This window comes from Neofelis nebulosa, chromosome 2, assembly GCF_028018385.1.
Source record: "Neofelis nebulosa isolate mNeoNeb1 chromosome 2, mNeoNeb1.pri, whole genome shotgun sequence".
Taxonomy (NCBI): Eukaryota; Metazoa; Chordata; class Mammalia; order Carnivora; family Felidae; genus Neofelis; species Neofelis nebulosa.
In genome coordinates this window covers 116,037,819-116,064,432 of record NC_080783.1, presented here as the reverse complement: position 1 = coordinate 116,064,432, position 26,614 = coordinate 116,037,819, and the positions used below count along the sequence as shown (strand labels likewise).

The 26,614-nt window shown below is 47.8% G+C and overlaps 1 protein-coding gene and 1 long non-coding RNA gene across 4 annotated transcripts in view; one reads left to right on the top strand and one right to left on the bottom strand.

Moving 5' to 3' along the window:
* The window catches only part of LOC131503959 (uncharacterized), a 21,559-nt gene extending 2,513 nt beyond the window's left edge, over positions 1 to 19,046 (top strand). Inside the window, exon 3 of the long non-coding RNA XR_009257707.1 lies at positions 17,161 to 19,046. This is a non-coding gene — a long non-coding RNA (uncharacterized LOC131503959). The remainder of the gene's footprint in view (positions 1 to 17,160) is intronic.
* On the bottom strand, positions 7,839 to 26,614 carry SELENBP1 (selenium binding protein 1). 3 transcript variants are annotated; one of them, XM_058715787.1, is made up of 13 exons: positions 26,383 to 26,614; positions 25,220 to 25,258; positions 13,119 to 13,175; positions 12,823 to 12,935; positions 12,380 to 12,565; positions 11,603 to 11,723; positions 10,273 to 10,455; positions 9,817 to 9,995; positions 9,314 to 9,392; positions 9,098 to 9,219; positions 8,738 to 8,830; positions 8,448 to 8,566; positions 7,839 to 8,241 (listed from the first exon to the last, which is right to left on the bottom strand). In XM_058715787.1, exons 2-13 carry the CDS (start codon positions 25,248 to 25,250, stop codon positions 8,079 to 8,081), a joined length of 1,446 nt encoding a protein of 481 aa, XP_058571770.1. In that variant the 5' UTR covers positions 25,251 to 25,258; positions 26,383 to 26,614; the 3' UTR covers positions 7,839 to 8,078. The 3 variants fall into 3 exon arrangements, with proteins under 3 accessions (XP_058571770.1, XP_058571771.1, XP_058571772.1); XM_058715788.1 differs by lacking the exons at positions 25,220 to 25,258; positions 26,383 to 26,614 and adding an exon at positions 15,800 to 15,909; XM_058715789.1 differs by lacking the exons at positions 25,220 to 25,258; positions 26,383 to 26,614 and adding an exon at positions 13,260 to 13,562.

Sequence of the window (26,614 nt, the reverse complement as noted above, 5' to 3'; positions counted from 1 at the left end):
AATTTATTTTTAAAACCACTATGAAAAGTATATAAAATCAAGCCACACGTTGGGAGAAGATACTTTCAAGACATATAACTGACAAAGGATTATTATCTGGAATTTATAAAGGCCTTCTACAAATAAAAAGATAAATAGCCAAATCAAAAAATGGGCAGAGAAGATCAACAGGAATTTCATGAAAGAAGCAGAAATGGTTCATAGACATATGAAAAGTTGTTCACTCTCTATAGTAATCAAGAAATTCCAAATTAAAACCACGATAAGTTGCCATTTCATACCCACTAAATTGGCAACAATTCCAAAGTCTGGCAATGCTGAGAGCTGACACGGCTGTGGGCCCAGAGGAGCCCTCACCCACTGCTGGTGGGGACGTGGTTTGCTGTAATCATTTTGAAAGAGTTTGGAATTACTTGATAATGTCGAATATGGAAATATTTTATAATTCAACAATCCTACTCCTACAAACATGCCTTGAAAACAGAGGCAGTAGGATTTATAGTTTCACTGTTTGCATTAGCAAAACCTGGAAACCCAATGTCCATTAACAGTAGAGTGAAAAGTTGTGGTATATTCATACGATCGTATATTCATACGATAGGGCAGTGGGAATGAATGAGCCACAGCCATGTGCATCTCCAAGGACGAATCTTTAGAAACAGTGAAAGAACTATAACATGGAAGAGAACATACAGCACGATGCAATTTGCAAAATTTGATGGCAGGCAAAACTGTATAATATATTGTTTATGGATAAATACATATGTGGTAAAGAGTAAGAGTAATAGAATTATTACCATAAAAGTAAAGATATAAGTTACCTTCAGTAAGCAAGGGAAAAGAGTTTTGGGAATGTTTCTTCAAGAGCCAATCGACAATGTCTTCCATAGGATCTAATTTAATTTGTTTGTTTTCCAAATAGACGGACAGTCTTTTCAAAATATTTATCATTTCCTTCTTCTTCTTCTTTTTTTTAAAGACTTAATTTTTTTTTTTTAATTTATTTTTTGGGACAGAGAGAGACAGAGCATGAACGGGGGAGGGGCAGAGAGAGAGGGAGACACAGAATCGGAAACAGGCTCCAGGCTCCGAGCCATCAGCCCAGAGCCTGACGCGGGGCTCGAACTCACGGACCGCGAGATCGTGACCTGGCTGAAGTCGGACGCTTAACCGACTGCGCCACCCAGGCGCCCCAAAGACTTAATTTTTTTTAAGCAATCTCTATACCCAGTGTGGGACTCGGGCTCACAACCCAGAGATCAAGAGTTGTGTGCTCCACCAACTGACCCAGCCAGGCGCCCCTCATTTCCTTCTTGTTATAGCTTTCCTTTCATACTCTTATCAGGTGCTAAGTTCCCTTTTTTATGTTTATTTTTATTTTATTTATTTATTTTTATCTTTGAGAGAGAGAGAGAGAGAGCATGAGCTGGGAAGAGGGGCAGAGGAAGAGAGAGAGAATTTCAAGCAGGCTCCACTGGGATCATGACCTGAGCTAAAATCAAGAGTTGGACACTCAACCAATTGGGTCACCAGGTGCCTGCTAAGTTCCCTTTTATAGTTGGGTCTGTTTCTGGACCTTCTTCTTTTCTATTGACTCTATTTGTCTATTCCTCCACCCATAACACACTGGTTTTTTTCTTTGTTTGTTTTTAAGTAGGCTTCACACCCAGCGTGAAGCCCAACGCAGGGCTTGAGCTCACAACCCTGAGATTAAGACCTGAGCTGAGATCAAGAGTCAGACACAACTGACTGAGCCCCCAGGTGCCCCAAATAATACACTGTTTTAATTAATGTAATTATGTAGTATGTTTTGCTATCTGATGCTGAACATTTTCCACTCTAAGTTTCATTAATTAAAATAGTTGTGTCTACATATGGAAGGTTGTATTTTCCAAATGCGGCCACAACAGTATTGCTGGTTTCACAGACTATTCCAGGACCTTGCCACTTCCCCATCAAGAGATGGAATCTATTTCCTGTCTCCCTGAATCTGGGAAGGCCTTTGTGACTATCTCAGTGAATGGAATGCAGTGAAAGTGATGCTGTGTGATCTCCAAGTCTAGGTTAGAATAGCTGGTACAGTTTCCTCTTTGCTGTCTCTTGGGACACTCACCCTTGGGACCCAGCCACCATGTTGTGAGGAAGCCAAGCAGCCGCATGGAAAGGCCATGTATAGCTCATAACCCCAGCCAATGTCCTGGGTGACAGCCAGCGTCAATCATTGGACATGGAGTGAGTGAGCCACTGGATGATTCTAGCCTCTAGTCTTTAAGCTGCTCCAGCTGACACTGAATGGAGTCCCCATAGAGACCTGTCCAAATTGCAAATTTGTGAGAAAAAGTAGTGTTGCCATTGCTTTAAGTCATTACTTGTTGGGGTGGTTTGTTACCCAGCGATAGATGACTGGAACACTATGCCTTTATATTTCCCGCTTAGTTCTAGAAACAGCTTAGGAATTTCGTACATAACCCTCATCCCTCTAGGACAACACATTCTGGTAAGTATGCTCCATACCCATTTCATGTTCTTACAAACCCAGGTCCACCCAACCCAAGGTTTTTGTTCAATTTTTTTCCTAAAAATGGGGTATATAGGGACGCCTGGGTGGCTCAGTCGGTTAAGCATCCAGCTTCAGCTCAGGTTGTGATCTCACAGTTCATGAGTTTGAGCCCCACGTCGGACTCTGTGCTGACAGCATGGAGACTGGAGCCCACTTCGAGTTCTTTGTCTCCCTCTCTCTCTGCCCCTGCCCTGCCCCTGCTCTCTCTCTCTCTCTCTCTCAAAAATAAATAAACATTAAAAAACTTTTAATGGGGTTATACTATTCTCTTATATATATAACTCTGCAACTTAATTTGTTTACTTAACATAATGTTGTACATATTTCTCTAAGTCAGGTAGTGTTTAGAGCAGAGAGTTTGCTAGACCTCAAAAATCAGTAAGTCAGGAAAGAGACTCCCAGTAGGGTGCCAGAGAATGGCCAGGAGCAGATATTTAGAACATGCAGCCAGGCAATCAACTTTGGAAGATGCAAGAGGAGGATGATCCTCACTAAGATAAATTCAATTACCTGAGGTTGTCCTGAAAGACTTACCCAAATTACAATGGGTAGGAGGTCTAATCCGTCTAAAGGGACCAATGATGAGTGGACACCTTCCAGAACTCTGTCATACTCTTTGACATGGTCGCCTGGGACTACAGCTTTTCTGGGCATATCCTTGAGCTCAGCAAACTCTCTAGAACTTTCCAGATGGTATCATAAACCAACTTGTGGAGCTGACCATGGTGCTAGCAGGAGCCCATAGATGATACATTGGACTCAAGACATGCTAAGCTCAGTTTTGGCATTCTTGCTCCCTTAGTCTGGTGTAGGGGCATGGGATGGTATCTTTGTGAGTACAACAGAGAAAGGTCCTGTCAGGATGGGAACAGCAGGGATTAGGGAAGATTTGGGTCATATACTGCTGGTGACTGGGTCATCTGTGACAGGAAGTACAATCTTCTTTTTGGAGTTTCTGTTTTAGTGATATAGGATCAGAAGTACAGATCTAGGATCAGGATACAGGTGAATTTTTAAAAAGTTTTTATTATGAAAAATTTTCAAACATACAAAAGAATAAGGAAGTATATAATCCCCTGCATACCTATACCTATCACCCTACTTTAAGAATTTTAACAAGAGGGGTGCTTGGGTGGCTCAGTTGGTTAAGCATTCGACTTTGGCTCAGGTCATGATCTCATGGTTTGTGAGCTTGAGCCCTGTGTGAGCCTGGAGTCTGCTTTGGATTCCGTGTCTCCCTCTCTCTCTGCCTCTCTCCCACTTGTGCTCTCTCTCAAAAATAAATAAATGTTAGAAAAAAATTTAAAAAAAGAATTATTAACAACATCTGGTCAATCTTGTTTTATCGGTACCTCCTCCACTCTCCAACGTACCTGCTCCTGGTCATTTTAATAGAGGTGCTCATTATATCAGTACATCTGTAAGTAACTTAGTATTCATGTAAATACTTCAGTATAACTAAAAAAATAAGGACTTTTTAAAAACATAGTCCCAATGCCATTATCATGCCTAAAAAAATTAAACATAAGTTATTATCATTGAACAACCAGTGTCCAAATTTCTCTAATTTTCTCAAAAATGTATTTCCTGTTATGTTCAAATCAGTATCAACAAGATCCAAACGTTGCATTTAGTTTTGGTTGATGTGTTTCTTAAATCTTTCTAAACTATACCCTCCCTCTTTCAACTTATTCATTGAGGAAACAAGTCATTTGCTTTGTAGAATTTCCCACATTCTTCATTTTTACAATTGCATCTTTGTAATGTTTTTAAGCTTTTGAAACTTGTTCTTCTGTCTCCTATATTTCCTGTAAATCGACTGTGAGATCTAGAGACTTGTTCAGATTCATTTTGATGTTTTGGCAAGAATACTTCATAGGTAGCACATAATGCCTGGTCATTACTCTTTTTGTGGTGCAGATTGATTAGTGAGTTCTGGTTTTGCTGGTCAGCTCTATCCATTATAAAATTTCATTTTGGTGTTTCACTTAATGGTTTTAGCAGCTACTGGTGACCACTGGTTAGGCTCATTTGTCACTAGAAGTTACAAATTGGTGTTATCCAAATTCTATCATTCCTTCTTAATGTACTAGCTGAAATTCCTTAAAGATCTTTTCCTCATCAACTATTTGGTTGTCCTAAGGTGGATTACTGAGGAAAAGCAAGATAAATACTTGATTCTTTCTCTTTGTTCTCCAGTTTTCAGAATAACAAGATGGTTTTCTAGTATCTTTCAAACATGACCAATTAGAGTTTTCCTATGTGTGTTTTCATGAACTTCTGGATTTTAACATAGTGTATTTCAATCTATTTCAATTATTGTTCTCTTTGAAACTCTAATTGTCCCATCTTTGGCCAGTGGAAGCTCCTTCATGTTGACTTCTGTGTTATTTTTTCTTTTGAGATAATTGTAGATTCACTTATAATTGCAAGAAATAATACAGATAGAGAGAGAGAGAGAGAGAGAGAGAGATATCTCATGTACCCTTCCTTCACCCAGTTTCCCTGATGAGGCACTTTGCATAACCATAGTGCCATATCATAACCAGGAAACTGACTGACATTGATACAACTCACCAAATTTCCTCAGGTTTCACCAGTTTTACATACACTCACTCGTATGTACGTATATGCATATTTAGTTCTCTGAGATTTTATCACATTGTAGATTTGTGTAACCATCACAACAGTCAAGATACACAACAGTTCCATCACTAAAAGAATCCTCTGTGCTACTCTTTGATAGCCATCCCCCCCACCAACACACACCCAGTCCCATCCCTAACCCCTGGAAACCACTAATCTTTTCTCCAGTTCTATACTTTTGTTATTTCATGAATGTTATATAAATTGAATCATAATATCTATAACCTTTTGAGATTGTTTTTTTTTTTTTTTTTACTCAGTATAATTCTCTTGAGATCCATCCAGACTGTTGCGTGTACTAATAGTTCATTCCTTTTTTATTGCTGAGTATTATAGTCCATGGCATGGATATAGCAGTTTAACCATTAATCCACTGAAAGACATTTGGATGGTTTCCAGTTTTTGGCTGTCACGAGTAAAGCTGCTATGAACAACTGTGTGCAGATTTTTGTGTGAACATACATTTTCAGTTTTCTGGGATATATGCCCAAAAGTTCAATTTTGTTGTTGTTGTTGTTGTTGTTTTGCTTCAGACTGAGAATTATTTTGTCTTTTACGGTGACTTTGCTTCCTTCTTCCTCAACGTGGCCTTTTCTCTCCCTCTAGTTGTACAGTTTGTTCTCTCAGTCCTCAGGTCGATTTCTTGGTTATTCAGAATGATTTGACAGTTACGTAGCCGTGTTCAAGGAATGAAGCAAGCCTAGGGTCTTCCTACTATACCCCCATCTTAGCTCCCCCCACTCATGTTTGGTCTTTTTTTTTTTTTTTTAAGTTTATTGATTTATTTATTTTTAATTTCTTTTTTAAATGTTTATTTATTTTGGACAGAGAGAGAGAGACAGAGCATGAGTGGGGGAGGGGCAGAGAGAGAGGGAGACACAGGATCCAAAGCAGGCTCCAGGCTCTGAGCTGTCAGCACAGAGCCCGACGCAGGGCTTGAACTCACAGACCGGGAGATCATGACCTGAGCCAAAGTCGGCTGCTCAACCGACTGAACCACCCAGGCGCCCTTTTTTAAGTTTATTTATTTGTTTTTTGAGACGGAAAAAGAGAGACAGTGCCAACTGGGGAGGGTCAGAGAGAGAGGGAGAGAGAATCCCAAGCAGGTTCCGTGCCACCCAGGTGCCCCATGTTTGATCTTTATAAGGAATTGACAAAGTATTTTCCAGAGTAGCTGTACAGTTTTACACTTCCACCAGCAATGTCTGAATGATTCAGTTTTTCCCCATCCTGGCCAACATTTTTGTATTGTCACTATATTCTATTTTAGCCATCATGATAGGTGTGTAGTGATATCACATGGCTTTAATTTGTATTTCCCTGATGTCTGGTAATGTTGATTATCTTTTCATGTGCTTTCTTGCCATCTTTATATCCTCCTTGGTGAAATGTCTGTTCACGTCTTTTGTCCATTTTCAAACTGGAATTTGGGTTTTTTTTTAACTGTTGAATTTTGAGAGCTTTGTGTTCTAGATACAAGTCTTTGGTCAGATGTGTCCCATGTCCTTTAGATATAACCCCTGTAGTCTTCATAGATTCTGGCATGGTAAGTGTTTGAGGCTCATGTTGTTGAATGGAATTTTAAGCCTTTAGAAGTATTAGAAATTTTCTTAATGTTTATTTATTTATTTTGAGAGAGAGAGCAGGGGAAGAGCAGAGAGAGAGAGTGGGAGAGAGAAAATCCCAAGCAGGCTCCGCAGTCAGCACAGAGCCCGACGTGGGCCTCAAACTCACAAACTATGAGATCATGACCTGAGCTGAACTCAAGAGTCAGACACTTAACTGACTGAGTCACCCAGGTGCCCCAGACCTTTAGAAATATTTAAATATGATGTAGAACGATATGATCCTTTTTCTTTCTGAAGCAGTTTGGTCATTGAAAAGGACAGGGGAGAAACTTAGGAGAGAAACGTCTAGTAAGACACACTAGATCCCAAGGCCCCCATAAGTCACGCATCACACATGCCTCCTTACTTTCATTTGTTCAGTAAAGCATTCTTTGTGCTAAGGCACAAGCCAGGTGCTGGGAATAAGCAGGTAGTTTCAATGTAATGTGACATATGTTCATGCTGAGGTTAAGTGCAGGAGGCCCCATCCTGGAGAGGGGGCCTAAAAGCCTCCAGGCTGTGGAGGATGGATTGAAAAAAATAGTGAAGTTTAGGAACACCAGTAGACACTCTGTCCCCTCAGGTCTCCTTGTGACAACCACCTCCAAAGTCTTCACATTCTGTCTGGCCATAGAAGTGAGATTTGGGCACCTTCAGTATCATGTTGTAATCCCTGGTGTGAACTAGTCAGTCCCCCGGAGTCCTCGTCAGGACTTTCCCATACAAGATACAAAGGATCGGCAGAAGCAGGGTCACAGACTGTGCCCCCAAAGACAAGGTGATCTAAGAAATAGGTTCAGTAGGGGCGCCTGGGTGGCTCAGTCGGTTAAGCGGCCGACTTCAGCTCGGGTCATGATCTCGCGGTCCGTGAGTTCGAGCCCCGCGTCGGGCTCTGTGCTGACAGCTCAGAGCCTGGAGCCTGTTTCAGATTCTGTGTCTCCCTCTCTCTGACCCTCCCCCATTCATGCTCTGTCTCTCTCTGTCTCAAAAATAAATAAACGTTAAAAAAAAAAATTTAAAAGAAATAGGTTCAGTAGTTTATTTCTTGGTAAAGCAATTTCCAAGAGTTTGTGTAAAAACAGCCAGTGAGCAACATGCAACAGGTGGTCAGTAAATGAAGACACCACTCAATACATCCCAATAGCCTCTGTTTGGCTTTGGTGGGACTACCTGCCAAGGCTTGGGGGCCGAGAGGGAGCAGCGTGAAGCCAGGTGTCTGAGGAAGTGAGGGCTCAGATGTGGGATGGGGCTACCTGGGGTGGACTTCAGACCCAAATGTCAGAGCTGCAGTCACCCCCGGGGTAGCGGAGCTCATGGGCCAAGGCCGGGCCTAGGGGCTCCTTCCCAAAGTCCACCAGGAAGTTGGGGTTCAACTTCAGGCCTCCCTTTACTGTGTCTACATCGATCTGCAGCATCACAGAGCCTTCCCTGGTGGAAAGAGGGAGGGGGTAAGAAAGAGGTCAAGGGTGGCCATCCCTTTCCCCCAAGAGTTTGTGATGCAGGGGTGGGTCCTAAGAAAGGAGCAGGGCCTGTATGGCGGAGGCGGGTGGGGTGCCCAAGGAGTCTTCAGGAAACCAGACTCTTCTGGGAAAGGAGGACTTGGGGAGGGGAGCCCAGGGATGTCTGCTTCTCACCTGATGAGATCAGGGTAAAACTGCTTGTCCCAGGCACTGTACAGAGATGTGGTGACGTACAGACGTTTCCCGTCTAGGCTCAGCTGGATCATCTGAGGGCCTCCGGGTACCCGTTTCCCCTTGGGAAAATCAGGGGTCAGGGCCCGTGATAACACGCGGGTCCTGGGAGAGGGATCATGGAGCATGCCCCCACCCCATACTTCTCCAGCATGGATATGAGGGTACCCATGAGCTGGAGTGGAGGGTGGGGGTGTGCAGGTGAGGGGTGGACGTTAGGGGTAGATCCTCACCTTGACCACCAGGGGCTCTGGCTGGGATTTTAGCTCCTGGTCCTCCAGCACTTGCACGGGCCCTCCCTTAACAATGCTGCCCCCAAGGAAGAGCTGGGTGGGGGGATATGGAGCAGAAAGGAGGACGGTGGTGGGAGGTGAGGACATCGCAGGAAGAGCAGGGTGCCTCAGTCAGCATGCCCACACTCCCTCACTTGTGGCCACGACTGCCCACAGTCCTGGCCTGTGCCACCCCTCAGTCTGCATTTTTGCTATTCCTGAACCTCCTTGATCATCCCCCAGCCACTTCCTACCGTCCACCTCATCCCCAGCCTTCTTCTTCCTCCCCCTTCTCTCTCCCCCATCGTGTTAGCACCCTACCTGTCCCGTGAGGCGGGGCCTCTGAGGGTCAGAGATGTCATACTGCCGCAGGTCCCCATGCAGCCAGTTGCTGAAGTAGAGGAAGCGGTCATCCAGAGACAGCAGGATGTCGGTGATCAGGCCTGGGGCAGGGGTGCCATTCAGAGGCTGTAAGGACTTTTGTTCCCCGGGGCCAGGAATCAGCCTTCTGACTCCCAACGTCCCCTGGACACTCACCGGGCATTTCAGGCAGCATCCAGCCCTTCACTTTCTTGGGGGGCACCTGGATGACCTTCTCCACTGACCAAGTACCTCCCTGCGTCAGGAGGTGGACGGTGGGGTTAGGCAGAGAGGTGAGCCTGTTAGATTGGGGACTTGGGGTTGCATCTGGGTCTCCCCAGCGCCTGCTGTCTGCAGTGAGACAGCAGATGGAGGGCCCTCTTGCCACTTGGGTCTAACTCCTGTGCAAGACCCTTAAGGTAGGGATGATGTCTCCTTCACCACTACATTCCTAGCACTTAGCACAGTGCCTAACATAGAAGCCCACAGATGGTTTTTGAATGAATGAGTAGGAATTTAGGAATCAGGGGAGAAGAGAGATAGGACAAGTGGCCTTGGTTTTTGTTCCTGGAGAAATAGGGCTAGCGGAGTCAGGCAGAGGGGCTTGGGTCAGCCCTAGAGAGAGGGGTGCCTCATGGCTATGGATGGCTGGGAGGACAGGGCCAGAGGACACGAGGCACCTGATTCTTGTAGAAGCGCTGGATGGTGGAGCTGAGGGCACAGCCCACGAAGCCCTGGGCCGCGTCTGGGTTGTGCAGGAAGCGGACCTCCAGGGGGATGAGCCCGTCCTGCAGGGGCAGGGTCTGCACGATCTCATGGTGCTGCCAGTCCCACACATGTAAATGGCTTCCATACAGCCCTGAGGAAGGGATGGGGCCAGAGGATGGGCTCAGGATCAGGGCAGGGCAGCATGAGTGAAGGCTGGGGCACAACCCAGGGCATAAGGTTGAAAAATTGGTTGGAGGGATAAGAAGGATGCTTGAGCAAGCTGGAGTACTCATCGAGTCCTATACCATCAATCACCCCAAGAGTCGGGTTCACAGGAGAGAAGTAGGAGACCTGAAGAGGGGTTTTCAAGCAGAAAGTAGGGGTGTGTGTGCCCAGGCTCCTACTGGCCTATGGGGGACAAGTCTCACCTGCCTCTACATCAGCGGGGTTGAAGCCATCTCGAAAGACATTGGGAGCCGCCCATTCACTGCTGATCATGACATTGTGTCGAGGCTGGTACCAGAAGTCATAGCCCATGGGTGCAGCGCCCCCAGGCCGTTCCCATGTTCCCTTCACCTCGAATGTCTCTCCATCCAGCAGCACGAAACCCCCTGAACAGTGAAGGAAGTAAAGTGGCAGGTAGCAACAGTGGAGATGCCAGCCTTATCCAGCCCTTGCCCCCAGGCATGTCCAAGGGGCTGCAAGTCCATTTCATGGTGCCCCTTCCTCCCCCTGGATTTGCTAGCTCCTTCAATTCAGGTGCCCAAAGGGTTCCATCCAGGGGACCAGGTGGTAGGGGACTCATTCTGGTGCCCCTACCTCCCATCAACTTCATCCCGGTCCTAGACCACAGGGGACATTTCTGTCCCCTTGAGCCGAGAGTCTGGGACTCAGAAGGCTGTGGCTCTCTTGCCCAGCCTCTCTCTCAGTGTGGACTCCCTTCCAGAGGCTAGGCTCCATTCTGTTCACTAAGTTGTATTTTTTTAGAGCAGACAAATTGCATATACTCGTTATTCACTGTGAATGCCTAACATGTCCTCCCTTGCTTAGTGTGTTATGACGCCTTGATAGTCCTTTGCAAATACAACTAGATGTCAACTCCTCAGTGGTATTAAACCTAGGAGGGTCACATTCCTCCTACCTCTGAGAAGGAACTGGTGTCCCACTCCAAGCCCTCAAATGGAATAGGTAAGGTTCAGAGAGAAACAGCTCAGTGTGGTGATTAGGTCATAGATTCTGGAACCACTCTGCTGGGTTTGAGTTCTGCCTCTACAGCTTATTAGCTGTATGACTTTGGTTAAGTTATTTACCCAGCCTGTGCCCTGGCTTTCTCATCTGGAAAACGGAGATGCTAGGCACACCTACCTCATAGGTTGTACCTGGTGCACAGGAGACATTGTGTAAGTATTAGCTAAGACAGCACCATAAATGAGAGTGCCGATGTGAAGATTAAGGACCCCACAGACTGTGAGACTTGCCCATGAATTCGTAAAGGCTGATATTAAATGTCTGTGTTTTCCGGGGTCATGTCATAGTCCCCCAGAACATAGTGCACTGTTCTGACTGAAATTTCTAAGTGAATTTGTCATTCAAGTTTCATCTTTATAGAAATCATTGAAACGACTGAAGTTCCTTGACTATAGTTTAAATTTTGGGTAAGACCCAGCCCTCTGGTTCTCCCTGGAAGGTCATTCAATCCCTCTGCCTCAGCTCGGGAGCTGTTCTCCCCACAGATGTGCCTACAGTACCAACAGGTACCTTTGCCATTGCCTTTGGGGTCTCCCAGGGAGCTGACCATCACCTCCCCACTAGCCAGGCAGTGGCTGGTATGGACGTAGCCCAGGTCACACTTGGCATGGATGTCTTCAGCCTCAATGACCTGGATATGGGTAAGAAATGGCATCAGAATGTTATAGGGCTGGGGGGACCCACCTGTGACTCCCCCATCCCCCCACTCCTATCTGCTGACACCATCATATTTTTTCCTTCAAGACATGAACACAATTTTCCCAGGGGGAATATGGCAGAGATTCAGTCTGGTAGCTTCTGCAGAGCAGCAAGGGAGAGTCTGAGAAATTAACTCCGCAGGCAGAAAACACTGACTTCTCTCCCATCGTCTGTCTTGAAGGCACTACGACCCTTGAGACCAGAAGCTCCTCCCCTGCTGGGCCATCACCAGCATCAAGGCACAAAGATGGCACTCAACCATGTGTTGGGAGGGGTGGTTAGAGGCTCCTGCCTGAGGGAAGTCCTCGGCTCATAATTGGCTGGGGGAAGAAAGGGCTCCTTCCCTCTCTCAGAGTCAAAACAAAAAGCTCCTCCCAACCCCTCTAGTGCCCACCCCCATGATTCTATATGGTGACCACCCGCAGGCCTTGGTAACCCTCCTCTGAAGTCCCGCCCCCTCCCCCTGCTGCTGAGCCCTGACACTGTGCAAGAGCTGAAGGCAGCTGGCTGGGGGGTGGCCTGTGGCCTGGAGGGTGCCCAGAGTGGCATGTCCATTAGGTCCTTGAGCAACAAAGGCAGGGAACATGCCTTGTGTAGCTTCGGGGCACGGGGCTCGGAGCCCACATCCACCACATAGATGCGGGAGGACATGAGACAGGGCAGCATCAGTTTGGTGCGGGACTTGGTGCTGTCCCCGAAGCAGCTGCTGCAGGTGTTCCATCCTGAGTGATGCAGTTCATCCTTCAGGTTGGGCATGGGCAGCCGGTGGATGACCTAGGATGGGAGAGGGGGCAAGGGGTGGTGCTCACCCAGACCATGCCACTGGGATCCCTGGACCCACTTGGGCTGGGCAGCACAGCACAGGCTGGTGTTCATCGTTGTCCTGTACCTTGGGGGTGCCCTTGTGCAGTGAACAGACTGTACAACCGTACCCAAGGAGGGTGAAGAAGGATGCAGCTGGGGAAGGGCATTGCCGGGGCCAGGGCTAGAGAGGGGACTCAGGGTACTCCAGTGCCCAAGCTGCACCTCACCTGGCAATAGTGGGGAGACTTGGGGTCAACGTCCACAGTGGCCAAATAATCCGGGGCCTCAATGCCTGTGTTTCGGTAAATACAGGGCAGGTAGATAATCTCTTCCCTGGGTCCTAAAGGGTAGAAAGCAGTTAGTGGGGATGGCAGGGTGGAGAGGAATGATGGGCACGGAGCTGGGCATGCCCGAGGCTGAGGCCTCAGGTCTCCTGCCCTCACCGGCAGTGGGATCAGTAGAGGATGATGGCTTTGCACAATTCCCTTCTGGGGGCACAGGCTGGCAGATGCTGCACACTTACCTTTCATGGCCTCCAGAGGGGTAGGGTAGCCTGGTCCACACTTCTCACACTTTGTAGCTGTGAAAACAATGAGGCAGGTTGGCTCTGTCACTCCCTGCAGGGTCAAGGCTCCTTCCCTACCTGTGGCAACACATATCCCACCACGTGCTGGCCCAGGTCTTGTCCCGACTCCGGCCCTGTCACCACCACCATCCTCCCCGGCCCTCAGAGCCCTGATGCATGTGTGCATGTGGCAGGAAGAGCCTTCACAGGTATGACCTGAAGGTGGACAGACACTCAAGCAGGACCCAGGAGAGGGGCAGGAGAGGCTGTGCGGTACAATGGCTATGACATTGACTTGCGTCCCAGTCCCGGCTGCTCACTGGGACTTGCTCCAAGCCATGGGAGCTTTGGGGCGAGTTACTTAACCTCCCCAGCCTCAACATCCACACCATCTGTAAAAAGAAAGTAATAAGAATACCACGACTGGCTTTTATTAGAAGGAAACAAGAAGGTGCAGTGAGTGAAGTATGCAGCTCGTGCTTGCCTGACAGGAACCCATCAAAGCCTGGCTGTTCCTCAGCAAGTGAGGGTGGTGCCTGTTCACCTCCCTTCCCAGAAAGCTGTCTCTGCCAGGGTCTGGGACACTTCCTGCCTTTCTCCCCTCTGGGTCCTGACCCAGGCTGCTGTCCAAAGCCTGGGTTACTTCTCCGAAGGTCTGGTAAGGATTGGAGGCTGGTTTGGGGCCACAGAGCTGTTACCACCTGGATGTGCAGAGACCAGTTTCTACCCCCGGGTGTCACCCACTTCCTGCATCTGTAACGCTAGGTGTTTGGTCCTGCTCTGGAGGGCTCAGAGGCCCACCTACCAGAGCTATAGGGTGTGGCCCTCCTTGTCCCTGAAGTCTGGCAAGAGAAGCCACATGGATCTACAGGACCAACATCAGTCTCTGAGAAGGAGGGCTGCCAGGACCAGGTGTCAGGCATCAGGGTTTGGAGCCTGACCAGGAGGCAGAGGGAGTACTAGCACAAAGGGAGCTGTAGGAGGAAAGAAATCCCGGAGTGGAGATCACAGGATGGGGCGTTGCCTCCTTGCTGCAGCCTATGGCCGGTCTGGCCACTGCCCTGACAGCTGGGGGGCCACAAGTAGGGAGGCAGGAGTAGCCAGAGTTGAGCCTCCATGGTACCTGGAGGCCCTCAGTCGGGCCTCAGCCGGGAAGCCAGGTCCCCTACTCATGGCAGCCAAGTGACTTAGGAGGCCCAGGTGGCAGCAACAGCATTGTTGAGTGCGGAAACCTGGTTTCAAGCTCCAGGTCTGATGTCTGTTCTCTCATGTTCTCTCCCCTGCTTTGGCTAAAAGCGGGTAATAATATCTTACCTTCTTTTCTTTTTTCAACGTTTTTTTTTTTTTATTTATTTTTGGGACAGAGAGAGACATAGCATGAACGGGGGAGGGGCAGAGAGAGAGGGAGACACAGAATCGGAAACAGGCTCCAGGCTCCGAGCCATCAGCCCAGAGCCTGACGCGGGGCTCGAACTCACGGACCGCGAGATCGTGACCTGGCTGAAGTCGGACGCTTAACCGACTGCGCCACCCAGGCGCCCCAATCTTACCTTCTTTTCTAGGTGCCCATGAAGGTCAAATAAGCCAATGTATTCAGAAGTACTTTAAAGGAGAAGTGTTGTATAAATATGGGAAGGACTGTGCCAGAAGCTGGGGACAGAAATCCCAGGCAGTGGTTGCTGCTCATAGGGCTGGGTGGGTGTGGCAGGGTGAGAGGTCCAGTCCAAAGGAATTAAGGGGACTTGTGCCAGGGCTTGGCACAGGAGGGGAGGGAGAGGGGAGGGAGGTTGCCCAACACAGAACAGAAGGAGATTCAAAACTCCCAAGACCTCAAGACAGAGACACAAAACCCGCAAAGCTGAACGGAGAGAGAGAAATAAAGGTGTGAGGGAGGTGTGAGGCTGTCTTCCTGTCCCTTCCCCCACCACCTCCCAGCAGTTCTTAGAATCAGTCAGGCTCATGCACCCACCAGGCCCCCAGGAGCATCAGTGTTCTTTCTGGGAAACAATGCCCTGTCTTAAGCATCTTTAGCAAGATCTCTGAACATCTGTGGGTTTAGGATGAACACAGGGTAGCTCACTGGAGCTTCTAGGAGCCTGAGAGTGAGGAACAGGAGGGCTTGGGGACTGGGGGGGTGGGTTGAGGGGTGGGAGGCACTGGAATAGGCGCCCAGCGGCAGAGTGTGGGCTCCGCTTTCCATCCCAGAGTGATCAGGTTCCGGGTGGCTAGAGAGCCATCTGTCCCCAAAGGCCTGGGCTCCCTACTTCCTGGAGTAAGAAGCTGGCCCAGGGCTGAAATCAGGACTGTCATTCACCTATGGTGATAGGCTGGGGACAAAAGGTTCTGCCACTGTATTCCCGCCCCACCAGATATTCCCAGCTGCAGAAAGGCGCCCGGGATGCAGCTGAGAAGCCAGGTGGGGGTCCAGGGCCACCCATCTCCGCAGCCCCTCCACCCTCCTCTTCTGGCACCCTCTAGAAACTTTGGCTGAGCTGGGAGATTCAGGGGTGGGGGTGGGGTGGCGCCGGTGGAGCAGAGTCCAGCGCCTGCCCCCCCACCCAGCTCTCCCGACCTAACTTTTCTGCCACTTCCTGTGGCAGGGTGGGCGGCACTTGGTTGTCAGAAAGCCCCCTCCTTACCCATGCTGCTTGCTGGTATGCTTTGATCCTGACTGGCCTGTCAGGAGGGAGCAGAAACAGAGGCCGGGCTGGTGTCCGAGGCACGCTGTGCCCGGGAAGGGGCAAAGGGAAGGAATTTATACAACCAATTGGGGGGCGGGGCGGGGCAGGGGGAGGGCCCCGGCTACAGCCCAGGGTGAACCACCAAGGGCAGCTGGCCAGGACGTTCTCAAATGGCCCGGGAGGCTGCTGTTTGAGTTGCAGGGTGTGTGTGTATCTGTGTGTGCGCGTGCGCGTGTGCTAGGAGCCTGTGCATTTGCAGATATGCACTGTGCCTGTGTGTGTATCTCTTGTGGGTGCCTGGGAATACTTTGTGGGTCTGTGTATGTGCACAGTCCTGTATGCCTGTGTGTGTGTGTGTGTGTGTGTGTGTGTCTTTGTGTGTGCATACGTGCCCGTGTGAGTGTTCCTGTGTGTCTGGACTTGTGCATGTCTGTGTGTACTTAAGTGAGCTTGTGCCTGCCGGAGTGTTGCTTGTGTGGGCCTATGCATATGTGCCTGTGCGCGTGAGTGTGTGTGTTTGCGCGATCGTATGAGCGCACATGTTCCTGTGCCAGTGCTTACCTCTGTACTTGGGTCTGTTTCCACGCAGGGCCGTGGGCCCATCTGCTCCTATTCACAGCCAGGGTCAGCTCTCTCCTAAGATTACCCTCTGATTCCAGACGTCCAGGCTCCAAAAGGCACAGTCCTACCCACCCCCAAACTGCCCACCCTGTCCTCCTGCCATGGCCGCCCTGACAGGAACCGGGGTTAACTAGGACCCATGTCCAGGTTTCACTTTTTCCTGACTTGTGTATTCCTGTTGAGCTTTGAAGTGGAAGGAAAATTGGCAGCACTCATTATCACGCTCATTACCCTCATAAATCCCGGCAGGTGGAAGTGTAGTGCCCCCCCCATCTCTGGGCTGGGTACCTCATACAGCTCCCTAGGTGGGTAGCAGGGCCCCAGAGCAGTCCAGCATGATGTCACTGTCCCTAACTGGCCTGTGACAAGTCAGAAGACTCTCAGGGTTCCATTCATCCAGGAAGGAAGGAGTCCCCCAGCTGGAGGATTCAATGCCACCAGGGCTGCCTAGCCTGCTAGTACAGGGTCCCAGGGACATGCCACACAGCTGCCAAGCAAATGACAGGTGCTTGCTGAAGAACCAAGGCAAGGTTGAGGCCTGATCTGTTAACTCTCTCTGGGGCTGCCCCAATCCAGAGAGGCCCAGGTTCGAAGGGCTGGGCAAGGGAACCCACCCCACTTGTTTTTCATCGTGAAGTCAAGGGGCCCTCTTTCCTGAAACCTGGCTGCCTGACAGGGGTAACATTTGCTTCTTCTAGGAACCTGCTGACTCGGCGTCTATAGAAGCCACTTTCATCTTGGATGAAAGCTATGGGGTGAAGTTTTTATTGGATAGTGAAAGGGACGAAGTTTGGTCTCGAGACTGCCGGCGGAAAGATCCATGGTGTTTCCAAACCGGAGTGAAAGGAAGAACAAAGCTGGGCTGCAGTATGACAGATGACGGGCATCTGTCCTCCTGGTTCCTGTGGGTAAGGGAGCACCCAGAGGGAGATGCTCTGTGGCTGCCCTTACCCCCTTCTCCTCACTATCACTCAACTCCCCTGGCTCTTTCCTACATCTGGGTCCTCACCATCAGCCAGGCATGTGCCACAGTCAGCCCTGTGGGTGCAGCTGTCCCCCAGGGGGTGGCCCAGGGGGCTGCTTCTTCGCCTGGGCTGGCCTCCCCATCTGCTGGCTGTCTCTCCTCACCCTGCCTCCAGCCTGCGCCTCTGGCCTCCTCCTCCTCCTCCTAGGACCCCATCTCATACCTCCTCTACTTTCCTGCTTTGGGGCTTGAAGTAGCCTTACAACCAAGATCTGAAAGAGAAAGAAAGCCCATCCTCACCCCCTTGTCAAAAGTTCTGGGGCACCTGGGGGGCTCAGTCGGTTAAGCGTCTGACTTCGGCTCAGGTCACGATCTTGCAGTTCGTGGGATCGAGCCCCGCGTTGGGCCCTCTGCTCTCAGTGCTGAGCCCACCTCAGATCCTCTGTCTCCCTCTCTCTCTCTGCCCCTCCTCCTTTTGCGTATGTGCTCTCAAAGTAAATAAGTAAACATTAAAAAAAAAAGGTTCTTGAATCATCACCCCCAAAGAAACTGTGATTTTGCTTATTCTAGACAAGAACCGCAAAGCACCGTTCTGTCACAGACTGTAGGTCTTCCATGCTCTGAACCCTGACCTGGTGTTCTCTGTGGCTCCTGAATGGCACCCCTAGCCCCTACCTACTGCTTCCTCCACAGCCTGCAAGGTGGTTGGGAAAATTCGTTCAAATCAGGGCTACAGGTGGAAGCAGCCCAGGGAGAGGGCTCAGGCTGGTCGTAGAAGGGTCCACGGCCCATGGCGTCTTTGCTTCCATGATGGGCCACCCCACTCAGCCTCACTGTGGCTCAGGCATCCCTAATGTTGCTTCTCAGGAACTTATGCATTCTCTCCTCTCTCTGATCTGCCCTTCCATAGCCAACCAGAGTCCAACTGGAGCTGGCTGACTCTCAGATTGATATGAAGGCATATGAGGAGGGCCTCGAGCTTCCTGCCCTGGGCAATCCCAGGGAGGGTGAGACCCCAGCCCAGGTCTGCTAATCCCAGGAGGCCATATGCCTGACACTGGGCACCCCCACCCCAAAGGAGGGTGGGTGCGGCCCATGTTCCTTCCTGCTGGTTCAAGCTCCAAAAAAGCACAGTAAATATTAGAGGAGGTAGGTTATCAGGCCAGCAGCTGAACAGCAAGGCGGTTATGTAACCGCTGCCTGAACTTTGGCTTTGCTCCATCATCTGCAGACAGAAAGCAGATTCTTGTGGTGTAGGGGGTATGGAGCCCCTCTGCTGGTTCCCCCCTTTCCTTCCAGTCTCTGCCAGACTTCTTTGGGCCTATTTAAACAGACCACTGTTTGGCAAGATGACGAAGTGAGGAAAGAAAGATTAAACCCAGAGAAAGGAAAGGAGAGGAGATGACGTCAGAGTCTCCAAGAATAATTTAACGTTTTAAAAAAAAAAGAGACAAAAAGAGGGACGCCTGGGGGGCTCAGTCTGTTAAGAGTCTGACTTCAGCTCAGGTCATGATCTCTCAGTTCATGGATTTGAGCTTCGACAGCTGTGCTGACAGCTCGGAGCCTGGAGCCTGCTTCGGATTCTGTGTCTCCCTCTCTCTGTGCCCCTCCCCCACTCATGCTCTGTCTCTCTCAAAATGTAAATAAACATTTGAAAAAATTTTAAAAAAAGAGAGAGAGGAAAAAAAGTGTTGTTCTTCATCTCTCGCAAAACAAAAGCAATGGGGAAGCAATCCCAGTCCGGCTGGTGGGGGGGCGGGGGTGGAGGGGAGGATATCAGGGATCAAGCAGAACTAAACTGAATGAACTACCTGGTCACACTCGCCCTTGCCGGCAGCACCCCCACTTAACCCTTGCCACACCCCAAACTTGTAGGTAAATCATCCTCCTTTGACTTAGGAAGAAGCTGAGGCTCAGAGGGGCCAAGGCCAAGTTAGGTGCCGAGCAGGAACCCCTCTCAGGTTCCTGGGTTCTGGAGCTCACAGTTTTTCTAATCACTCCAGGCCATTTGGTGTTTTGTTTGGCTCTGTTTGGCTTGGGAGGGGTGTGGGTGGTGGGGAGGAAGAAGCTCCAGAAGGAATGTGGAAAGCTGTGCTGTTTTGTTTCTGGGGACTCTCAGGGACACTTTCTTGGGAATGGGGAAAGAAGAAGCAGGTGTCTCCTGAACTGAACAGCGGGGTCTTCCTGGTGCGGAGGGAGTGGGGGATGCCCCCTGCTACAGGAAAGGTACTACGTCCATGTGTAACCATGGTTACCTTTGGAGAGAGGCAACGGAAGGAAGGGGATAATTTTTTTACTTTTGTTTCAGACACTTGTATATATCTATTTTTTAATGCTTATTTTTTTATTTTTGAGAGAGAGAGAGAGAGAGAGAGACAAGAGTAGGCGGAGGAGGGGCAGAGAGAGAGGGAGACACAGAATCCAGAGCAGGCTCCAGGCTCTGAGCTGTCAACCCAGAGCCCGACGCGGGGTTTGAACTCATGAACCACGAGATCATGACCTGAGCCGAAGTCAGATGCTTAACTGAGCCACCCAGGCACCCCCAGACACTTGTACATTAAAAAAAATTTTTTTTCAAATGTTTATTTTTGAGAGAGAGAGACAGCATGAACAGGGGAGGAGCAGAGAGACAGGGAGACACAGAATCAGAAGCAGGCTCCAGGCTCCAAGCACAGAGCCTGACGCGGGGCTTGAACTCACAAACCACAAGATCATGACCTGGGCCAAAGTCGGACTCTCAACCAACTGAGCCACCCAGGCGCCCCGACACTTGTACATTTTAAAAAATAATAAGCATGTATTACTTTTGTAATCAAAACCCCAAATAAAGGTACTAATTTATTTTATTTATTTTTTTGCCTGCCTGCCCTCTCCTTTGGGAGAGACACGCGTGCGTGGTCATTCATTCAGTCTTGGCCTCCACCAGGTTTGGTAGGCAGAGTGGGAAACAAGGCAGTTTCTGCCATTATAGAGATGATTTGCGGAGGGAGATGGCCACTAATCAAGGCAATAGCATCATTACCAATAAAGTGCAATGAAGGACATGGGGTAATGTGGGTGGCCGAGAGTAAACGGGGATTGGACAGGGTGATCTGGTCTATACATGTGCAGGTTTGTGTGCAAACGAGCAGCGCGAACAGAACGAACACACCCAACACACAACTCAAGGTGCCTGTGGCACCCAAGGCAGCAGCCTGCGGAGGCCTCATGTGGGACTGGCTGGACAGGTGGAGGTTTTTCGCAGCTAAGCAGTTCCTGAGCCACGTCCTGCTCTTTGCTCCTGGTTTTAACAGACCAACGACACGCCCTGTGCAGGAGGGAGTAGCATTTACTGAGGACCTGTTAGCAGGTGTGGCTGGTGCCAGGCCGGGCCCTGCACACTAGCAGTTAGCTCAGGGACTGCCCACAGCAAACTGGACAGGTAAACAGCTTTTTCTTCATCTTACATCAGAGGAAACAGAGTTTTACAAATTCAACCAGCTGCTCACGCTAATTTCACAGCACCTCCCTATCTCTGAACAATGCTGAGTTCAAAGCCTGCCACTCAGAATAACAACAGAGCTCAGAGGAAAAAAACCCTCTGCCAGGGCTGGGGGTGATCTGAGAGGCACTTGGAGGGCTTCCAGCCCACCCTCAGTGCACTCAGAAGTAGCCGCCTTCTGGCCTGTCACAGATGCTGGAAAGATCACCACTAACAGTTTATTTCTGTGGGATGGGATGTCCTCTTCTCACCTTCTCAGCCTCAGAGGTTACCCTTGAGGTGCTAAGCATGGCGTGGTTTTATCAGAGGCATGCCTCTGATAATAAGAGCAAGGGAGACTTGGAGCGCCTGGGTGGCTCAGTCGGTTGAGCTGAAACTTCGGCTCAGGTCATGATCTCGCAGTTTGTGAGTTCGAGCCCACATCTGGCTCTGTGCTAACAGCTCAGAGCCTACTTCAGATTCTGTGTCTACTCTTCTCTCTGCCCCGCCTCTGCTCGGGCTCTGTCTCTCTGTTTCTCAATAACAAATGAACGTTAAAAAAAAAAAAATTTAAGAGCAAGGGAGATGTGAAGGAGAGGGAAGTGTTTAAAAAGCCGTCTCTTGGGACAGAAGAAAAGAAAGGCAAATGAGAGAGGGAGATCTCTTTCTCTCTCTAGGTCTCTCTCTCAGTAGAAAATGTCAATTTTTACAAAAATAGAAGAGTATGATGAACCTGCAGTTACACCACCACCTTCCCTAAAACTCTGCTCACAACCCTACCTGCTTCAACTCTTCTTCCTAGCCCTCCTCTACCTCAGATTTTCTTGAAGCCAACACGAGACACTGTATTATTCCTTGCATTAATATTTCTGTAAGCATCCTTTCAAGATTAGAATTCTTTTTTTTAATTTTATTTTTTAAAAATTTACATCAAAGTTAGCATATAGTGCAAGAATGATTTCAAGAGTAGATTCCTTAATGCCCCTTACCCATTTAGCCCATCCCCCCTCCCACAACCCCTCCAGGAACCCTCAGTTTGTTCTCCATATTTATGAGTTTCTTATGTTTGTCCCCCTCTCTGTTTTTATATTATTTTTGTTTCCCTTCCCTTATGTTCATCTCTTTTGTTTCTTAAAGTCCTCATGTGAGTGAAGTCATAAAATATTTGTCTTTCTCTGACTGACTAATTTCACTTAGCATAATACCCTCCAGTTCCATCCACGTAGTTACAAATGGCAAGATTTCATTCTTTTTGATTGCCGAGTAATACTCCATTGTATGTATGTATATATATGTATATACATATATATATATATACATATATATATATACATATATATATATATATATACACACACACGCCACATCTTTATCCATTCATCCATCGATGGAAATTTGGGCTTTTTCCATACTTTGGCTATTGTTAATAGTGCTGCTGTGAATATCGGGGTGCATGTGTCCCTTCGAAACAGCACACCTGTATCCCTTGGTTATATACCCAGTAGTGCAATTGCTGGGTCTTAGGGTAGTTCTATTTTTAGTTTTCTGAGGAACCTTCATACTGTGTTCCAGAGCAGCTGCACCAGCTTGCATTCCCATCTTTTTTTTTTTTTTTTAAACCACTGTCTCATAATCACACCTATGCAAATTAGTAAGTCTTCACTATTATCAGATATTCAAATTTCCCCTTTTGTCTTACACGTTTTTGTTTTACAGGTTATTTGAATCAAGATCTGAAGAGGGTCCATACCTTTCTTTGTTCTTTTTCTTATGCATTTTTTAAAGTTTATTTATTTAGTTTTGAGAGAGAGACAGACAGAGTGAGAGGGGGAGGGGCAAAGAGAGAGGGAGAGAGAGAGAATCTCAAGCAGGCTCCACACTGTCAGCACAAGCCCCATGTGAGGCTCCAACTCATGAACTGTGTGATGATGACCCGAGCCAAAACAGAGTTGGACGCTTAACCAACTGAGCCTTCCAGGCACCCCTCTATTGTTGTTAAATCTGCTTAATCTGTAGGAAAGCAAGGGTATCTATCTACCTTGAAGATAGATTCAAGTTTAAGTGAAGGAGGATCTCACTACAACAGAAATTATGTATCTTGTCACATATCTAACCTACAAGAAGAAAAAGTGAGGTGGGTGTGAACCCAGTGTTGTAGTCTAGAGGAGGCAACAGTGACATCAGTCCCAGGGACACAGGGAAGTTTGCTGTGACTTCCTCCCCGGCCCCTCCTGTGCCAGCCTTCCTCCTGTGCCAAGCCTGGCTCCAGAAGAGCTGAGACAAGAACCATAAAAAGGCTTTTATGCAATCGTCTCCACCTTTACAGAGGCTCACTTGGCTTGCACCTTCTCAGTTACGAGCCCTGGGAAGAAAGAATTACATCAGTTTCGGTTAATGGCCCAAATTAAGCCATCAAAACCTCTAATCAAGCTTCCATTTTGAACATGTTATAATACTGTAAATAAAAAAAAATCCAAAGGAAAATGAAAGCCCTTCTATTTGAGGTTGGAAGGCCCTTTGGCCCCTGGAGTCGTATCTCTGAGTCACAGTTTCTCTACTAAGCTCAGGACAGGCAGAAACAAATTCCCCTCCTTCTCAGGGCCTACATTTTCTCACCTCACCACCAAGATGCTGCCTGGGAAAAGGGCAAGCAACTTGGATACTCCCTCCAGTGTCCCAAAGAGACAGGAATCCTGAGGCTTTGGGACACCTGTCTTCATTCTACATGGAATCAGAGGAAGGTCTGGGAAAGGGCCTCACTGCATGTCCTGGACTCTCTGTCTTCCATATACCATATCTAACCTGCTGTTCCACTGCAATTTCCCCAGGGTCACAGGTGTAGAAAGATGGAGAGTGCTGTTTGGAAAGGGGATGTTTTGGGATTTCCTGTCTCACCTTATCAAAAGGCTGCTCAGAAACCAGAGTTTAAAAAGGCTTAAACTGAAAAATGATGATCTCTCTTAATATAGAAAGATCTCCGGGGCACCTGGGTGGCTTATTTGGTTAAGTCTCTGACTCTTAATGTCAGCTCAGGTAGTGATCTCACAGTTCGTGGGTTCAAGCCCCGTATTGGGCTCTGTGCTGACAGTGTGGAGCCTGCTTGGGACTCTCTCTCTCCCTCTCTCTGCCCCTCCCCAACTCACACTGTCTCTGTCTTTCTCAACAATAAATAAACTTAGAAAACAAAAGAAAAAAAGTATACAAAGATCTCCAACAAATCAATCAGAAAAAGATAATCGGTCAATAGAAAAATATTCCAAGGATATGAAAATGAAGGTTAAATGGGTAATAAACATAAATAAAGATACCCAACCTCATTAGCAACTAAAGAAATGCTTGTTAAAACAACAACATGACAGGATTTTCAAAAATAAGAAGATTGTTAACGTTTAGTGTTGGAAGAGGTGTGAGGACAAGGACACTCTTGTATTTTTTGGCAAGAGTATAAAATGGTGGAACATTTTCAGAAGGCAGTTTAGCAGCACCTGGCAGCATTTTCAGTGGGAATCCACCTTGGATGATCCACTCTGTGGAAATGGACAAGTATTCAAATCTATTAATAAGATGTCCACTGCAACCTTGTTCATAATAGTGACAGGTTGGAAACAACCAGTAGGGGAATAGTTCAATATATTATGGAACATCCATAACATGAACACCAAGAAACCATAATGTATAACTTTATACATATGGATGTGGAAGGATATCCAAGAAATATGGACGAGGGGGAAAGAGACAGAAAATAGTATGAACCCATTCAATTTAAACTATATATAAAATTAATTAATTAAACCATATAGTTTTATTTAGTTTGACTACTTTACATATTAAACTAATTAATTTAAATTATAATTTATAATTGCGTAGTATATAATTACATAGCTTCTAATTTAATATGTACTATAAATGTATACTATAAACAAACAAACAAACAAATAAATAAGGTTACATGTTTACAGAAAAGCATTTGAAGAGACAAAACTTCTTGTAGTTCTTGTAAGCTCATACCAAACTTACCAAATGTAACCACTCCTCTGAGGACTTGGATTATAGGGAAAAATATTTCTTTTTCACATTATGTACCAATTATGTATTTTTTACATTTTTTTAAGTAAGCTTGAAATACACACATAATTTAAAAATTGAAATAGTGAAAGAATACGATAACACTCTTGTGTCTTGAGCCAAAATTTAAAAGGTTAAAATCCAGTCATGGTGAGAACATGAGGAAAAGGTCATCACTGGAGATGGGTGAGAGTGCCAACTGGTGCCTTATTTACAAACGCGATTCGTCAATACCTATCAAAAGTTAAATTGTGCACAGCGTTTTTACCTGGGAGTTCCAGTTCTAGGATGCGGTCCATAGAAGCACCTGGACAAGTAGGCAATAAATAGGTCATAATGACGACAACAACAACAAAAACAGACATCACTTATTAAATGCTTAACATACCCTTGGTATCACTCTAAGCACTTTAAAGACAAAAAAGAAATGAACCCCAATCCACATAAAAGCTTACTATGTACCAGATACTTCCATAAGCTCTTTACATGCTCTACCTTGTTTAATTAATCCTTACAACAAACCTATGAAGTGGAGACTCTTACTGCGCCCATTTTACAGATAAGGAAGTGACAGCATACAAAAAGGAAGTAACTTGCTCCAACTCACACAGCTAGTGGGTAGCAGAGTCTAGGATTTGAATCTAGGCAGTCGGCTTCAGACTCTGTGCCTATAAACGGCTACACTCTCCTGTAGTGAATCATAGAACTTTCGCAAGAGCTCCTTGAGATGGGTCATTTTGTGTTTCATTGTTTGGGGCTGGCCAGCACGTATGGCTCTTTTTCTGTCTGTTGGCAGATGGAACCCACCACCAACCACTCTAGGAACCAAAAAGGCCCCATGCTCACTGTCCCAGATCCCTTTGCAGCTAGGATCAAGCACATGACAGTCCTGGACATCTAGGTGTGCCCAGGAGGGCTCAGACACAAAGAGGTAGGACAGTGGTGAGTGGGCTTTGGTGGATGTGGACACAGACAAGTGTGCGGGTGACCAGCCATGCTGCAGGGTCCAGGGCTGCACTTGGAGCATGATGGGTGGAGGCAGTGACCCCCCAACCCCTGCAGTGACTGCGGGGTCTCCTACCAGGAAGGGCTCTCTGGCCGCGCCTGGCTGTATTCAACACATCTGCCAATGGGGCCGTATGACTCAAAGGATCCAACAGTGCTTGACAAATTGGGGTGACCCACGAGGCTGTGGCAAGCAAGACCCAGAAGGAGAGTCCCCACGGTGGCCAAAAGAGGTGTTGAGGCTTAGCCCCCTTTAGCAGGCTCCTCTTTTGATAAATAGACTCTTGTGGGCTTCTGGGTCCCAAGAGAAACAAAATGTGGGACCATGGGACACCGGGTGACTTTGTGACCCAAGCCCCTTTATAAACTAAGGATTATCTGATCCGCCTAGTTGGCCCAGGATTTCAGTAGCTCCATGCTTCTTACCTCCAAGTATAGCTGGGTGGAGCCTGAGAACATCCTGAAGGCAGAAAGAAACCACAAAATGCCCCGCTGTGCCCTCTCATTTGCCCTGTCTTGCCAAAACTCACCTTCCTCAGTATGCTCTAATGGCTTCAAAAGCCTGCTCATCAGGAAAGCCGCTGGCATCAGGAAAGATACTGAGACGAAAAACATTCTAGCTTGGGTTACAGGTGGCTGGCTGTCCACAACAGACCAT

What these genes read in the sequence shown, in the direction of transcription:
- SELENBP1 (XM_058715789.1), bottom strand. Translation starts at nt 13,347, where the DNA reads ATGCACACATGCATCAGGGCTCTGAGGGCCGGGGAGGATGGTGGTGGT. An exon ending in AAGACCTGGGCCAGCACGTG is followed by an intron (nt 13,176 to 13,259) that starts GTGGGATATGTG and finishes TTGTTTTCACAG; the next exon opens with CTACAAAGTGTGAGAAGTGT. An exon ending in CCCTCTGGAGGCCATGAAAG is followed by an intron (nt 12,936 to 13,118) that starts GTAAGTGTGCAG and finishes TCTACCCTTTAG; the next exon opens with GACCCAGGGAAGAGATTATC.